We start from the raw sequence: 18,499 nt of genomic DNA, 5'->3' as shown, positions 1-18,499 counted from the left end.
ATAATAACATTTTAATATAATTGATGCATTAAATAGTTTCCCAAATATGAGAATTGGGGCTGAGATACAAAACTCTAGTCATTAGGGTTCATTATTTTAACTAGCTGCAATGGATGTGCTACGTGAAAGGATATCTCGGAAATGGACTCTGAATGTGGCCCATTGATTTACTACTGTTCAAAGAGCACTTAGTCAGCCAGGAGTCAGCAGCTGGCAGGGCTACTTGGAACCCTCAGAAACCTCTGCTTCATCTGGGGAAATGGCCAACCCAGTACAGACACGGAGAGGCTTAAAGTGCATTGATAAGATCTTCAACCTTCTAACCACTTCACTCATTCCGGCATTATAGGACTGGTTGTATTTAACAGCAAATATTAAGCGATATCACATCCTTCTGTTTCAGAAACATAAACGAAAGCAGAGGGAAAAGATAGTGGGGTAAACATGCCAAATGTCTCTGTGGAGAAAACTGTTCCTGTGGTTAGCAATTTGTGATTGATGCTTTTGATTACAGTAAAAATAACTGTTAATACAAACACAAGGAACATTTTGGTTCTTGCCAATGTCAATAACCTAGACCTGGGTCAAGCATTACCGCCCAGACCTAGAGTCCTCTTTCATTTTGTAAGAATGAGTCTAGAAGGCTGCTGCTCAAAATCCACTTTCCCTGCTTTGATATGACTAAATTGCCCACTATTAGTGTCCAGACTGCTAAAGCATGTGGGCAAAAAAATGGAATTTCCTCAATTCTTGTAACAGTGTTGCAGGTTTGATGCCAGGAAAGTGAATGGTACCAAGTGGTTTGCTTGAACTGTAAAAACAGATCAGTTTTTTAGAGTTTTCTAGAACTAGAGACTTGCACGTTGGTTAAAATTTGACTGAATATAATTAAAAACTCTTTCAGACTATGTAATAACCTGTCCAGTTTGTTTCCTGCCTTCCGCCCAATGAGTGCTGGGATAGGCTTCAGCACACTCCGCAACCCAAGAGAATAAGTGGCTGAAGTGATGAGTGAGTGAGTCTATGTAATGACTTTAACTGTCCTAAGATTGTCTAGTGCTTTAGGATCAAGGTAATGCCTGATTCATGAATTGACTCAATGTTGCTCAATGATGGTCACCCTGTCCTATCAATAAACTAACAGGGAGCATTATTGCCAATATTGTGTTCAAAGCATAGAAGATGCTGAGGGCATCTCATAACATCTCCCTAAACGAACTACAAAGGGCACCTATATGGTAAGTGGAGCTAATAAAATGGACAGTGATCCTAGAAGAAATTAAGTGGTTTTAATGAAGTGGCCAGTCAGTGTGTGTGTGTGTGTGTGTGTATGTATGTGTGTGTATATATATATATATATATATGCACAAAAGCTACAAAAATCAAGTCACAGACTGTTGTTCTGGATGAATCCTCAATGGATAGTGTAATAAAGACCAACACAAGGCTAATCTAGCATATCTGTAGGAGAATTGGGCCAGTAATACACAAAAGATTCAAGTTATGGGAGCCATCAGTATCTCAATTCTATCTATTATAGGAAGGTACTGTAAACATGATAATGAACTGTTTTTGATTTTGTTCTTTTTTTTTGTCATCCTCTTCATTTCTGTTGATATTTAAACTCAGTTATAATATTTCTTTAAATGTCATAGAACATAACTTTCATAATGTTCCTATAGGATTTGTCAGTATTTATCGTTTCAATACAGTATTCAGTGATAACTGATAAGATTTGATATTGTAACAAACTGTGACTTGGCACGCAAACTCAAGATTACATGCCCATCAGCAAAGCGCAACATCAGCCCTTAGGGCAGCTGCCCAACTGCTCTTCAGAATGTGATACCATGACCATGAAATGAAATTCAGGCAATTTGTTAGACCTCCTGAGGTTTTATAGGCAAGTCCAAGGAGAGACTACTTAGTGCGTGAAGTTGATGGTGTTTGGTGTCTGTGCTCACACTGCCCTCTCTGTGCTGTTATATAAACACGTATGGCCCCTGTGTGGACAAGCCTGGGCTAGGAACCTCTGGAAAAAAAAATCGGAATCTGATTTGGAAACTCGGAAATGAGGGATAAAGAGTGGTTGGGGAGAGCTAAATGTGCAGCCATGCACAGGTCACTGCCTGTAAACCTCACTGTTTGATCTTTAGCACACATTCAGCAGGAAAAATAGCCCCTGTCAGCAGATCTTGGTTTAAAACAAATATTTTTCTCTGGATATTTTTATGCAGATAGTGAAAATATCCTTGTTGAGAAAAAAATGATCACAAAGATCCATGTGAAAGCTCATTTTCAGGTGTCCTTGGATTACCCTGCTGAAGATCATTTTGTACACTTATGTAAATACTTTGTAAATGCAGTAGCAGTGCAACCTCTAGGACCACATAGCATCACCATCTGATCTTAGTGTCAGCAAGATAATAAAAGTAAATGCATATAGATTCAGATTAGCAGTCGTGAATATTTATCATCACTTTTGTAACAAAAACTTTTACTTTACAGGAATATAAATAAATGATTCATGTTAATCAGCCAAAACATGATGAGTGTTCAAAGTTTGTATCTTTATTTTTCAGTGAAGCTGCGAAGCTAATATAAGTCTCTATCAGCCAATTTTTCAATGACATAGACTTCTATCGAAGCCCTTATGGGAAAGTGTGTCTCCTTAGCTGCCAGCTGTACAAGACCAGGCTCCTTTTTCTTTGAGAACAAAAAGCTTAAAACTGAAGACTAAACTACTGTTTCAAAAACATATTTGATATATGTATAAATAAAATCTGACAAAAACCTTTACAAATAGTTTGTAGCATTTGGCTTAATAATGCACACTTTTTTTTGTTGTTGATTTGGCTACTACACTCGCAGAGATCTCCACAATGAGGAGGGGCGTTTCCTGCTAGTGGCTAAACCAGCAAGCTGATTGGCTCTTTTTTGTTGAAGGGCAGGACTTTTTTCACAACCAGATCTGTGTCCTCCTTAATAACATCTCTGCTTTTGTTACGCTACATTTGCCTTGTAGGTCCAGCAGAAAACTAAAAAGGCAAACATTGAACACCTTACGTTTTGGCTGATTTACTGCATTTTGCTTATTGGGAAAATTGTGTAAATATTTGTTTCTGTTAATCGTTCCTTTAATGTAAATGTCCATGAATGTACCAAGATTTTATTCCACATAATTTTGGACAATTTCTTTTGGTCTATTCATCAGCTGACACTGAAAAGAAAAAAAAAAATAACATGACATAAAATAAAATGATATAAAAATAAATAAAAAATCAATTATTTTTTATTTAATTTAATTGTGACTGTGACATTTTAGGTTGATAGTTGTGCAGATTTTTTTGTTACCTCAAACTCTGCAGTGACAATTAACATTAATGGCCACACACAAATGGCCAGGCAAAACAGGCTGGTCACTTTTTTATCCATACAATGTCCCCACAAAAAGTTTTAGACACTCAACCCCCTTCTATCACAGCCCAACCTGAAATGACACAAGCAACACTTGCACACATCGTCAACCAACAAATAGCAACAGCAGTAACGATAACGGCCACAAATGTCCTTTTTAGTAAAGGGGTGGAGTCTAGCAGCAGAGCTTTGCATAACATGCCAGTCTTGAAACTCGGAGCATGTGGCTGACACCACAGTATGAATCCTTTTTTCTCTGATCTTTTCTCGTGAAGTTTTTTTATTTTTTATTTTTTTAAATAAACATTTAGTGAATTGCTTAAGTGCACTTTCTAAAATTCTTTCATTTGTAAGGAACTGATGTTCAAGGCTTTATTGATCAGGAAACTATCTTCAAAATCAGAATTTGTAACCAAAAATGTGGAAAACGTTAGGGGTAAATACTTTTTCAGAACAATGTAAACCAGTCTGCTGTCATTTCTTCCTGTGGTTAACCACACTGTTTACAACTGCATTGTGGGTTTTTTCTTCCTTTTTTTAAATAACTTGCGAATTGTACTTGACAGTCTCTGCCAGAGATGGTTCCTGTGCATTTCTGGAAATCAGTGTGTCCTCCATTACACCAATGTTTACCAAGTAACAGTGTTAGGAAAGCAGGGAGCGGTGTTGCAGACTTAGTTCAGGCATTTAAGAAGCCTTGCTTGGCTTGTTCCTCTCCTTCTGTAATGTACTCACTACTCGCTGTCTTATCAGTCTCTCTTATGGGCTGGTATTTTATGTGATAAAAATGATTTAACGTTCTGAACTCTTTGTATGGTTTCCAACAGTTCTTCCTTTCTGCAGGTTTCTTTTTATCTCCTACATTTCTTCAAGTCTTAAAGGTCAATCAGCCCTTTTATCTTTCTGTGGACCTTTTTATGTGCAACATTGATGGCATGGTAAATGAACCATATGAAAATACAGTTTTACAATCGTTTTAAGATCAGTTCAAGATTCCATTTTCAAAATACCAGCAAAATTGCATCAATAGAGTGCAGCATAGATATTTAGACCTTTTATATCATTATGTAATAATATATATTAATATAGACTAACAGGCCTTTAACTCCTCTATTTCTTCGTTGTTTACTCCTCATGTCTCATCATTCATTCCTTATGCTTTTCCTTCTTCCATCTTTGTGTTTAAAGCAGTTGATTTTATTTTTTTCCATTATTTATTAAACTAAGGATTTAGGCCGTTTGCTTTTCATCTGTTTTGATTAAGCTTTCTTCTTTTATACATTTTTTCTTATTCTTGATCCCTTCTTTGTTTTTCCTTCTTTTTCTTCATTCTTACATATATTTGTCTTTCCTCCTTTTTTTTCTCTTCCTTTCTTCATTTTTTATCCTTCATTGTTTCATCCTTTCCTTTCTGCCTTCCTTCCTTTTATTCATTTTTCCTTCTTATCTTTCTTTCTCATTTGATTGCACTTTAATTCTGGGACTCATTTCTGACAAATTCTATTTTATGATGCATATTGTCTTGTAAGCACTGTATTTCCTCTAGGAACTGCAGATCTGGTTATCACTTAATATTGAACACAGTCACAGCTGTTTCTTTTTTTCTGTTGGGTCTCTGTGCAGTTGCGTGCGGTTAGCCGTATCCATCCGTATCTAGAGGGATATCAGAAAAACAGTGGTATTTTCAGTGGAAATACACTTGGTGGAAAAGAACATGCCGTATACTCCTGTAACCGTATGTTCTGTGAGGTCTCATAACAGAGCGTATGTCTTTAAGCTGTTATGAGTTATTTTTCTCTCTCCCTTGTGCCTCTCTTCTCTCCCTCTGTCCCTCATTATTAAATTGCCTTCAATCATAATCCATTTCACTGATAAATAGTGTAGCTCTGCCCCTCCAAGCTCTCACTGTTCTTTAATCTCATCTCTCTCTCTCTCGCTCTTTTCATTCATTCTCTTTTTCTGCACTTATCTGCAGTCCCGCAGAATGTCTTTCTCAAGTTAACTCTGCTTCTTTCAGTGCTCCTTGGATGAAGTTAATATCAAAGCCTGCCAAGCATTGTTCAGGATCTCAAGTTACCGGAATTATTCAATAGGGTGTAGTTTTACCTCTCCAAAGAAATAATGAAGAACAAGATCAAGATGTTGAAAGAAAACTTCTCACATGGAAAACCTGCCAATTTAAAGTGCTTTCGTATCATTCCTTTTTTTTTGTTGTTGTTCATAATTTCAGCTGTAATCAGTGATCAGGAGCCCTGTGATCAGCAAACACACTAATAATGTTATATTTAAGGTGATGATGATGATGATGATGACGATGATGTACATTGGCTTGAAAGTTTGTAGTTCCCTCTATAAAAGATGCTTAACCTATTTTCACATTTTTAGATGCATCAGTGATGGAGGAGGATGTGTTTGGCCTGAATGGTCAGATTGAGCACAAACTGGCCTTCCTCTCAGAGCATGTTCCCCGAGACACACACCTGGTCCTGGTTGGTCATTCTATTGGCTGCTACATCATCCTGCAGATTATGAAGAGAAACCCAGAGTTAAAGGTAAAAGAATGTGGGAGGAAAAAAAACATAATCTACTACAGAATCCCAGCCAAGTAATGGTTTGGCAAAAATTCAGATTTCCATAATTTCCCCCTTACCCCAAATATAGCCAGTCCTCCATGACATGTTAGACATTTGAACTTTGCTTCTTTAATTTTGTGCTGGAGCTACAAGAATAATGTAATGGAAGTAGTGAGGCTTATATCAAACCAATTAATTTTGTGTAAACTGCATGCCTAAATCTCACACTTGCTACAGACTATGTCAAGTTGTCCGTGGACAAAATTCATAGCCATTCAGCCTCATAGTGCCATAACAAGACTGAAGTTGTAAATTCAGACACCAAACATGTCTAAGCTGATGAACTATGTTCATCGTAATGGAGCAATTGTGTAAGGGTTTTTTTTTTTTTTTTTTTTTGGCTAAACTTCCTGTAAAATGCATATTTGTTGGTTGTGGAAATACCACACTTTTATTTTAGCCTTTATTTATTAATATATCAAGAGCAACTTTTTTTTTACGATCAGACCTTTTGTAAATGAGAGAGATAAGATAAATAAGACTAGGACAGCTACTGAAGACAGTTTACACTTACCATGATTACATGGATTCCATTTCTTTCCTTGGTATTTCAAAAATTAAGAAGAATAAGCCAGAACAAGTTAAAGATTGAGTAATGAGTTTCTTTTGGTGTGACTCACAGGTGCGTCCAGAGGCTATTGTCTGCTGATTCTGGCTGCTTGTCTATATTAAAGCGTGTAAATAATGACCATCACTGCTTGAGTTTCTCAGCGCTATCTCCAGAATCTCCATAGACATAGACCACCTCAGTGATATGCGAGTTTGGCGAGGTTCGAAAGCTCAGCAAAACGCAAGAATATCTACAGTTTAGAAGTGCCCTGAGACTCCGAACAGGATAATAAGACAGATCTGTTCCCCTGTGCCTGCTGTGCAAAAGGTCAGGAGATTAAATAACGTGGAAAAGAACCTTGATTTTCTTTCTCCCTCTGGGGTTTTCCTGCTACTAAGATGTGCTCTTCATCATTTTTATTTTCAAGTTTTTGCTCTCCATTGATTTTTTTTTTTTTTTTTTCTTCTCCTTCTCTCTCCCTCCTTTGCCTTTTTCAGTAACTCCCTGTCTATAACAGCCCCTCATTTTCCCCTTATAGAAATATTTCATTCCACTGTAGGGCCCTCTACAGATATGCACAACCTTCTGCAAAACTAATATGACTATCTTGTAATTATCCACATTGAATTGTTGTACTGAGACTGTAATCACTCACAACTAAAACATTTTCTCAAACTTCTTTATTCTTCTAGCACTGGATATAATCTACATTGATCACTACAATCATGTAGTCTGTGTGCCCTAGCATTGCATCAGATTGGCAGCATTTCTTTCAGATTCTGACCTGACTTTTCTGATATGCAGTTAAAGCCAATCGTGGTAGCTCCAAACGTTCAAGTGCGGTTTTGGTATGTTCTAGGGCAGGTTATGGCTAGACCATTATGTAGTCAAGACATGCCATGTCTCATGCAGCAAAAAAAAAAAAAATACTAAAAAGGAAAAAAGATTTCCTTTACGGCTGCAGATTGCAGGCTGCCAAGAAGCCAACATGGTGATTATGTATGATGTGTGATAATCAGAAACTCCTGTTCCTTTGGGCTCCAGCTATTTCGGTTGGACTAGAGGGCCCTAGCGTGGCAATGGCAGGCTTTACTCTCCTCTTCTCCACTTTTTTGGGAGGAGAAAGCTGGATGAATTCAGTGTTTAACCAGAAGTGAGGTGAATCAACAACACCCTTCTAGTACCATGTCTGGCTCATGGTCAGTCACTTCAAATGACTCTCATAATATGGTGGAAGCTCATCCATCCTAACAGTGGCCCTTTCTCTCTATAGTGGTCAGGGAAATACTTCCACTCCCTAAAGTCCAACACAGAGAGAATGAGGAGGAGCTTCTACCTGCACATATCCTTGTATTTATATATATATGTATATGTACTTATATATGTATTTATATATATGTATATATATATATATATGTATATGTTATATATATATATATATATATATATATATATATATATATATATATATATATATATATATATATATATATATATATAGACTTTTCACCCTTTATTTTTTCTGCTGTATATTCTCATATTTTTCAAGGCAACGTGCAGCCGTATATGCATTTCACTGCAAACAAACAAGCAAGGATTTTTTTTAGGGTTGCAAGAATTAGATGTCTGATTATGCACGATGGCAGTGCATCTGTATTTTACTATATTTGTATCATTGAGACAAAGCTCCATAATGTTTGTAGGATGCATATGACCATTCTGATACATAACGGTGTGCTGCAGAAAGGGTAGGCATTGATTTGGCTTGTGTTGTTTCGATCTATCCTTAAAAAAGAAATCATGTGTTGCACAGACAACTTGGAATGATGTCACTTAGTTTGCAGTATTATATGGGAAAATATTTCATGATTTTGAAAACAATCCTTTACATTGGCCAGGTTCAAATAATTTACAAAGTCCTCATTAAACATATCTAATTAGATCTGTGCTCATATTTAACAATAAGATATACTGCAGTATTCAGCACACACAGTATTGTCCAATATGTTGTTGTCAACATCATCATCGTCGTCGTCCTTAACCGTTTAGTCCAGATAGGGTCGCAGTAGCAGTTGAGAGAGCAGACAGTCCCAGATGACCCTCCAGCACATTCCCTGGGACCCCAAGCCGCTCCCAGGCCAACTTGGAGATATAATCCCTCCAGCGGGTCCAAGGACGACCCCAGGGTCTTGTCCTGGTAGGCCGTGCCTGATACACCCCTACTGGGAGGTTATTACCCACAGTTCTTGACCATAGGTGAGGTAGACCGACCGGTAAACCCTCTTCAACACTATAGTCCAGTACAGTGACCGCATTATTGCTGCCGCCTGTCCCACCCTTTCACCTTACCTGGAGTCGGCATGCCATCCTTTTCTGGGCTAAGACCATGGACCTAAGACTTGGAGGTGCTGATCCGCATACCAACCGCTTCACACTCAGCTGCAAACAGCTCCAGCACGTGCTGGAGGCATCCATGTGATCCAGCCAAAAAAACATCATCTGCACATAGCAGAGATGCCACCCTCTGTCCACCATACATAATGCCTTCCTGACCCTGGCTATGCCCTGACACTCTGTCCATGAATATCTGCTGAGTTGGGTGTCCTTTGGCCATCCAGTCCCTAAAGACCTCTTTCTTCAGTTTGACGGCCTCCCTTACCACTGGTGTCCACCAGGTGGTTCTTGGGTTACTGCCCCGACAGGCACCCACAAGCTTTTGGCCAATGCTATGCCTAGGCAGCTTCCACAATGGAGGTTTTCAACAGGATCCACTCGTGAGTATCCCCACACCCGTCTGGCACCTCTCACCCTGTGCAACCCCTGAGTAGGAGAGGGACCAACCCCCTATCCAGGAGTTTGGTTCCAGAGCTGACACTGTGGGTGGAGGTGAGCCCAGCTATATCTAGTTGGTACCTCTCAACTTCCTGCACAAGCTCTGGCTCCTTCCCCCCCAGTGAGGTTACATTCCACGAACCAAGAGCCAGTTTCTGCCGTAGGGGCCTAGGCCACCAAGGGCCGCCCGCAATCTCCCACTGCCTATATGGCACTGCACTGCTCCCCCATGCTGGACCTTGTGGGTGGTGGGCCCACATGGTCTCCCCACGTTGCCTCTTCGGGCTGAGCCGGCCAGATTCTGTGGGCTGCCCGGCCACCAGGCGCTCACCAAGGGATGCTACCCCCAGGCCTGGCTCCAGGGGTAGATCCCAGTGACCCTCTCCCTGACAGGGTACATGATTGTCTCTGTCCATTTTTCATGGAATTTTTGCATCAAGTGGGTCTTCACTCCAGACCTGTTAGCCCTGGGAGACCCTACTAGGAGCAAATTGCTCCCGACGACTTAGCTCTAAAGATCCCTAGACTGCACAAGCCCTTCTGCCACGTCAAGGCCCCGATCCAGGAAGGGATATCTTGTGGACACACTGAAACATTGTTATTGCATTTTAGTCAAACAAGTTACAATTTCGCCTGAGACTTTTGATAAATACAAATTAGCTCTGGTTTCAGAAGTTCCCACTACATCATCACATTGAGATCTAATGCTTCATTTGATGTTTGTACACTGTTTTAGTGTGATTTTGGTGTGAGCACATTCAGAGCTCATGGTAAGAAATTGCTGTCTTTTTATACTGTAGTCTTTTAGCTGGAGTATTAAGGGTCTTCCACCTGGCCTGAAAAAAAAATCTTGGAGAAACCAAAGACATGAAAAACAGGATTTCAGAAATATATGACTGCTGTGCCAGTATACAGAGTGCAAGCAGGGAAGTGCCACCAGCACATTACTGCTGTTAAAAAATGACATTGAGACCATTACATGCATGTGCATGTATTATACTGTGTTTTACATGTATTTCTTTATTATTAATACAATTTTGTGATATTGTAAACCTTGCCAAATGGGTAGGTATCTATTATGATATTTTTTTATATTGTTACATACCTGATTCAGTTCATTTGTGAGTGAGGTGGATATGATTAGGATTGCAATTTTTTTTTCTCATACCCAAACATCCAAAGTTCACACTGTGGGATAAACACCCTAGCACATTTCCAGTAGTTTATATTAGCCAAAGTATATAAATAACATTATTTGCTGTTTTAAAGAGCTGTGTTTAAATTTTAAGTAAAATAAACATTTGTGAAGAAAATAAAAAAATCAATGTGTCATGTAAACTGCCATATCAAATGTAAGAGGCAACTGACTATTGAGTACAATGAGTTATGTGGATGTGCGCATGTGTTCATTATCTGGCTCATGTTATTTACATCCTATTACTGTCACTATCTCTTGACCTTGATTATTTTTTTTCTGAACATCTGGCCTGTAGTGTACCAGACCTGCTGGGCCATTCTCTGTTCATTGTGTACTGGTCTTTGCCTACAGACACTGGTTTGTAAAGGTCTTAGCCAATCAGGGTTATTCACCAGAATGAGCATTGTCTAGCGTGCTGTATGTGTGTGCTTGAATTGCGCAGTGCAAATCCAGCCCCCTTCAACAGTGCAGTTGAAGATGGCATTTGTTGGGGGTTCTGCCCATTCTGAGGTGAATGTTTAGACTACATGAACAATCTAGACTGTCTAATGAACAATCTAAAAGAGTACTGCAGACGTGCCTTAGTGACAAGAGGCCACACTAAGTTCGATTGGCCCTTTTCTGGCCTCTTCTTCTGTCTGAGACGTTGCCAATAGAGGAAACAGCATGAGAAATGTGTTCCATGTTCCTGATTGTAGCGGCCATTCTGTCCTTGCTGTCAGTAAAGACAGATTATTCCATTCAAGAGCTGCAAAATTGAGGTGTGCATTCAGTTTGCTCTGCTTCATTTTCATTTTCGTTTATATTTCATGTTTTGTTTCTTTTAGTCTTTTTATTCATTTCTTCCGATGCCATTCTTGACAGTTGGTCAAGAGCTACTTCTTACTTTTAGGCCACCGATAATAGTCTGTATATTTTTTTTCCCCTCATTTCTTTTATTCTGCAGACAATACTGGGGATTCTTTCAATATCTTCCTCTGTGGTTAACTACACTGAACAAAAACATAAACGCAACACTTGTTTTTGTTCCCATTTTTGATGATGCATTCAACTAAAGCTGATTTAATTAACTTTTATTTAACATTTTAACCATATATCATACCATATGACTACTTAACATTTAACCATATATTGACAATAACTGCTCTAATTTAACTGCCTTTGCTGATTACAGTTATTGTAGTTCAGGTTTTTTGTGGCTTAAAAAAAGAAACTGGCCACAAAACAGAGAAACCTATTCAGGTCAGTCCTATTAAACATTTTTTCATTAAATGGGCCCTTCAATAATTCAAGCACCAGTTTTGTGCTTACACAAATGAAGCACATAGTGGGTAACTGCGGCTTTCCCAAATGCAAATCTTTCTACTCAGCATACAAGTACACTGAACAAAGATATAAACACATCACTTTTGTTTTTGCCCCCATTTTTCATAAGCTGAGCTCAAAGATCTAAGACTTTTTCTATGTACACAAAACGCCTTTTTCTCTCAAATATTGTTCACAAATGTGTATAAATCTGTGTTAGTGAGCACTTCTCCTTTGCTGTGATAATCCACCTCACAGGTGTGGCATATCAAGATGCTGATTAGACAGCATGATTATTGCACAGGTGTGCCTTAGGCTGGCCCAATAAAAGGCCACTCTAAAATGTGCAGTTTTATCACACAGCACAATGCCACATATGTCGCAAGTTGTAGAATGTCCACCAGAGCTGTTGCCCGTGAATTGAATGTTCATTTCTCTACCATAAACCGTCTCCAAAGGCGTTTCAGAGAATTTGGCAGTACATCCAACCGGCCTTAGAACCGCAGACCATGTGTAACCACACCAGCCCAGGACCTCCTCATCCAGCATCTTCACCTCCAACATCCTCTGAGACCAGACACCCGGACAGCTGCTGCAACAATTGGTTTGCATAACCAAAGAATATATGTTATGGACAACGAACACAGGTGCATTTTATTGATGGCATTTTGAATGCACAGAGATACCGTGACGAGATCCTGAGGCCCATTGTTGTGCCATTCATCAACGACCATCACCTCATGTTGCAGCATGATAATGCACGGCCCCATGTTGCAAGGATCTGTACCCAGTTCCTGGAAGCTGAAAACATCCCAGTTCTTGCATGGCCAGCATACTCACCGGACAGGTCACCCATTGAGCATGTTTGGGATGCTCTGGATCGGGGTATATGACAGCGTGTTCCAGTTCCTGCCAATATCCAACAGCTTCACACAGCCATTGAAGAGAAGTGGACCAACATTCCACAGGCCACAATCAACAACCTGGTCAACTCTATGTGAAGGAGATGTGTTGCACTGCATGAGGCAAATGGTGGTCACACCAGATAGTGACTGGTTTTCTGACCCCCGCCGAACCCCCCCCACCCCAGTACAGTAAAACTGCACATTTTAAAGTGGCCTTTTATTGGGCCAGCCAAAGGCACTCCTGTGCAATAATCATGCTGTCTAATCAGCATCTTGATATGCCACACCTGTGAGGTGGATTATCGCAGCAAAGGAGAAGTGCTCACTAACACAGATTTAGACACATTTGTGAACAATATTTGGGAGAAAAAAAGGCGTTTTGTGTTCACAGAAAAAGTCTTAGATCTTTGAGTTCAGCTTATGAAAAATGGGAACAAAAACAAAAGTGCTGTGTTTATATTTTTGTTCAGTGTACTTGTATGCTGAGTAGAAAGATTTGCATTTGGGAAAGCAGTGGTTATGCACTATGTGCTTCATTTGTAAATTGTAAGCACAAAACTGGTGCTTGAATTATTGAAGGGCCCATTTAACGAATACATGTTTAATAGGACTGACCTGAATAAGTTTCTCTGTTTTGTGGTCAGTCAATAACTGTAATCAGCAAAGGCAGTTAAATAGAACAGTTATATGGTTAAATATTAAGTAGTTATATGGTATGATATATGGTTAAAATGTTAAATAAAAGTACATTAAATCAGCTTTAGTTGAATGCATCATGAATTCTTGCTAGGCACCCACGTCAACTCATCAATGCAAAACAAACTCCTCCATTTTCTGTATGGCTGTTGAAGCTAAAAAAGCAAAGATGCCTAAGAAATCACTTGTAGGAGTACATTAAATGATCGGACGATAAAAGAATCAGAAATTTGAAAGTATAAGGTTGATTTACTGTGGAGGCACTAAGAGTTGGATTATTCATTTCAAATATGTAAGTGCAGCAATTTTTCAATGTATCACTCGGTAGGCTACATAGTGATTTAGTCAATAGACTAGAATCAGACTCTCCCACTAGCATCTATATTTAAAAGAACAGTTTACTCAAAACATGTTTCTCTTGTTGGCTTGGTAGTTGCAGAGCAGCTTCTCCACAGTGCTAAAAGTGTGTGTGTATGATGCGCTTCTCTGACACCAACTGTGGTAAAAACTTGTGATTGTGATTTCCTCACTATAAACAGATTTGGTCTTGTTCTGTTAAGCTCTAAACCTGCTGTGAATCTGTTTAGTTATCAAAGAAAAAGAGAAAAATAATTCATATTCCCAGCTGAAGTAGGTGTATCACACAGTGAGTCGAAGGCATTGTGGATTGGACATGCAGTTGCTTGTGCTTTACTTGCGTTACACTGACATGCCATGTCTGATGTGAATTTGGGGTTACATTAAGGCTCATTTCAGAATTAGCTGTCCATTTGCATTGTCACTGACAAAGCCTATTAATATGTTGTCTCTGCCTACTAGATGCATCTTATATGGGAATAATGAACATACTTTAAAAATAAGTTTTAAAATATACTATTCCTCATCAGTTCAAGCAGACCTCATACAAAAACTGCAAAAGTAACCTGTTTTGACATGACAGTCATCATGACTGTGCTGTCACAACCTTGAACACATGGCTGCCTATTTGGCCTATAGTACTTTTACCTTGTCCATTCCCATTGAAGTGGTAAGGACTGTTGTGACTGCAGATTGTCTGTAGCTGAGTCACTGGAGTGGACGATATGGGGAAAACAATCAAACCATGTACTGTTTCTGGCTGTTGGGAAAGGAATTTATTATTACAACTTTCCAAAGAAAACTAACTTCAAAAAAAGTCTATTTTTTTCTGACATTCCTGGGGATTTCAGTCAGAACATATGGATTTGTTCCATACATTTCTGCCCTGACTGCTTTGCAAACAAGGCATGATACAAGGCAGCCTGTCATTTTAAAGGCACAGTAGCAAAAACACCCCGTTCACATTATAAGTGGGCTTTAATATCTGCGCTGTCCTCCTCTAAGTTTACCAGTCTGTAAATTATTTGTAAGTGCACAAATTGTACACCTGCTGGAGACTTCATATACGTATCATTGGAATCGTTGGTTTCAATCAAACTGATTACAAGCATAATTGATGATGCTCAAATGAATGACATACCAATTTGGTCAGTTAGCACATACTTCAAGTGATCAGTCAAAGAGACAAATTCTTCTTATAGAGTATTTTGACTGAACATTATTATAATGAACATTGGTTCTATTTGCCTGACCTGGAAAATCACTTCTTTGATTTCATGGTGAAGAAATCTTTATCTAGAAGAGTATATAGCCAGACAGGCTTGACTATTTGAGACCGGAAATCATTATTTTATTGCCAACAACGTTTTATGACACTGGAGAAATCTTGGTGTTGATATGGTACTTCAGCTCATGTTGAAGATATCTTGAACAATTGGTGCAGTGAAATATTTGTTAAACAAAAGACTGGGTGAATGACTATTTCAGATGTTTAAATGGAGTCATTATCTGGGACATGCAAAGGAAATCTTTCAGGGGTTCAAAAGGAAGACCTCTTGACAAGTCCTGTCATTCTCAGTGGAAAGATGGCGCATCCACAAAATTCCTCTGACACAAAAGTGTGTCTTTTGTGTATGTGTTTATGTGTGTGTGTGTATCTGTCTGTATCACATTGGGTGGGCCTCCATTTAGGGAGCGAGGGGTCAGACAGACAGGGGTGATGTCCACAAGTACTGGCTTCAGTTCATAACTCACTCAAATAAAACATCATTATAGTCATAGCGTTTGCCAAATGCAAGCATAAACATTACAGCATATAGCTCCGGCTCACGTTACCGCCCTGAAATGCTCCAGCTTTTAAAAGCCCATATGCTTAAACTCCCTTAACACAGCGCAGTCCACGCCTTCAGCACATTCAGGAGTAAGAGTGACCAGTCTCACAAACTGCCAAGTCCCATGTTCCCACACTGCTGATTTTTGAGTAGCTTGGCAGTTTTGGAGAATGTGTGCTGTTGGTGTGTTTAACATTAAAACCACATATTACATATCTATAATACTGAGTAACACAACATCTTTCTAAATGTTACCTGTTGTTATAACTGATGGTATAACCTCCTGCTAGTGCAGGTTCATTGCAGCTTGCATGCTAGTAGTACTCCCTGCTGGAGGAACTTCAGCCTGTTATTATTCTCTAAAGCCGTGAGCCACATGCTTTAGATATTAAAAAACAAGTCATTTTCTGTCATTTGATTTTTCATACTTCAGCTAACTGAGGGGGGGGGCTTTAGCATTCCAGTGACAATGGGGTTTTTACTGTTGTATAGCCTTTTAAGGCCCCCATTATAACTCAATATTTTAACAGTTAAAGTGAATGAAGCATTATGTATATAAATTATTTAATATTATTAAATACATTTTTCTGGTTCTGTTTTGTGGAAGAACTTTCTCTCCAGCTTCTCTTGGGTAATGTAATATCAAGCCACTTTAGCTTGGCTGTTTTGCTGCAGCAAACACACACTGAAGCAAGCTGAAGTTCCAAAGCATGGCGGCATTAAATTTCTATTCCATGCAGTCAAGCTAAACTTAATGTAAGTAAATTAGGAGAAGCTATGGGGGCAGTAAAGCTAGCAGTACAGTGACTGCAGAGATACTAACAGGCAGCTCCTTAACAAACCTCTCTCTCTATCTATCTTTCTCTCACTCTCAAACAGAAAAAAATTGACTACTGTGGCACTTGAACACTTCTTCAAGAAAGTTGAACCCTAATTTTCCAGTATACACTCTGTGGATAAAAGTATGATTATGGAATTCAGGTGTTTTATTCAGTCCCATTGCCATAGATGTAGAAAATCAAGCACCTAGCCATGCAGTCTGCCTTTGCAAACATTTGTGAAAGAATGGCTCTAAAGCTCTCACTCGCTATCACCATCCCATATGGGATTTAGAGCCTGTTTGCGTCACAGAGCTAATTGCATCAAATCAGATTTTGTCTGGAGTTACTGTCAATGTTGCCAACTAACGCAATTGTTATGGCGAGTGACTACTTTGTAGAGCTTTGAGCATTTCTTCATAGCCTGTGGTGATGCTTTGGCACTGCCAGTGGCAACGGTAAAATGGATGGGATAACCAGGATAACTACAGGGAAAAAAGGAATTCAGAAGTTCAGAGTCGAGTGGAAGGGAAAACTGTGACTGGGTGTGATTTTTAGAAGGAAATGATGTTCTTCCAAGCACATCATCCTTTTGCAAGACGGACAGTCACCACAAGTTCATTACAAAAAAAACACAATTTTCAGATACACAGCAGCTTTGAAATTCTTTGCAAGATTGGGAGCCTGTATGGTCAGTATAGATTTTTCTCTCTACCCCGATTGAGGCTCGTTAATATGATTATGGCATTAACAATGTTGTCTCATTTTATGTCTCCAACATAATAATCATGAATATATTCCAAATGTTCTACACATCGACCAGCCCTACAACAGAGAACTGATAGAAATTAAGCTAAAGTGAAAAGCTGCTGCACATGCCCTAAGTATTAGTAAATAGCTGCTTATGTTAATAAAGCTTCAGCAGGAATTTTCTTACCTAATTGAAGAGTAACAGGAAAAATAAGCAATGCTCAGAAAATATTAATAAGGCAGCGTACACCCAAACCTTTGACAGTGAGTTGAGCTTTTAGTGTTTTTCTGCAGTGCTCATTCTTGTTTTTGTCCATGAGCTGTAAGCCTTCCATCTACTGGAAAGACTGACCCATAAAATGTATAGGTAGTGAGGTATGGCCCAGATCAAAGTACAGGGCATGAAGCCAGCGCTGCAGTAGATCTGTACACCATTAACATTCCTGCACTGTCACATTCATCCCTCAGGTCAGTGGAAATCAGCCTGTGACATCTAAACTTATTTCACCTTTTCTGCTCCAGATGCTGCTGCAGAGGGTTCAGTGGCTCTTCTGACTGCAGTAAGACCAGAAATAGGACCCTGTAGGACTCCAGGACTGCGTGCGTGTGTGTGTGTGTGTGTGTGTGTGTGTATGTGTAGCCAGAGAGAGACTAGCTGTCTGTCTGGCTGATTAAAGAGCCCCTCCCAGAGTTCTATCAGATTCCTTTGTGTTCTCCTGCACATTCCTGTGACCCGCAGGAAGAGGAGCTGCTTCTCATCAAAACCACTACTTTACCCATCAGCGATCACCTGTTCCTCACACACACTCCACTTCACATCTCTGTCTCTGTCTCTGTCTCTGTCTCTGTCTCTCTGTCTCTCTGTCTCTCTCTCTCTCTCTCCTTCCCCACCCCCTCAGCCTCAACTGAGGCCTAGACACCCTCATAAACTATATCAGGCTATTTAAAACTGCACTACATATGATTTTTTATTTTTTTTTGTTAAAAATTGAAAAAAGTTCCATCACTCAGTTTTTAGTGGCAAAATAATATACAACTAAAGAACATGGGTAGGTTTCTGACAGAGTTTTTATATATTTAATATATTTTGGTACATCACTATACTTTGTTATTAAAAGAATTCAAAAAGCTAAAACCTTTCGAAAAGCTTGCACGTGAATACTAAACTGTTCTCTCACTGGGTAAGGAGTGGACTTAGGTTAGGGT

The 18,499-nt window shown here is 39.3% G+C and overlaps 1 protein-coding gene across 1 annotated transcript in view; it reads left to right on the top strand.

Annotated features, from left to right (window-relative positions):
* The window catches only part of ldah (lipid droplet associated hydrolase), a 68,149-nt gene that overhangs the window by 28,188 nt on the left and 21,462 nt on the right, over positions 1-18,499 (top strand). Inside the window, exon 4 of the mRNA XM_017694412.2 lies at positions 5,803-5,969. Coding sequence (XP_017549901.1) covers positions 5,803-5,969 — 167 coding nt within the window. The remainder of the gene's footprint in view (positions 1-5,802; positions 5,970-18,499) is intronic.

Source organism: Pygocentrus nattereri, chromosome 10 (assembly GCF_015220715.1).
Source record: "Pygocentrus nattereri isolate fPygNat1 chromosome 10, fPygNat1.pri, whole genome shotgun sequence".
Taxonomy (NCBI): domain Eukaryota; kingdom Metazoa; phylum Chordata; class Actinopteri; order Characiformes; family Serrasalmidae; genus Pygocentrus; species Pygocentrus nattereri.
The sequence above is the reverse complement of the archived record's forward strand: the minus strand, read 5'-3'. Positions and strand labels throughout refer to the sequence as shown.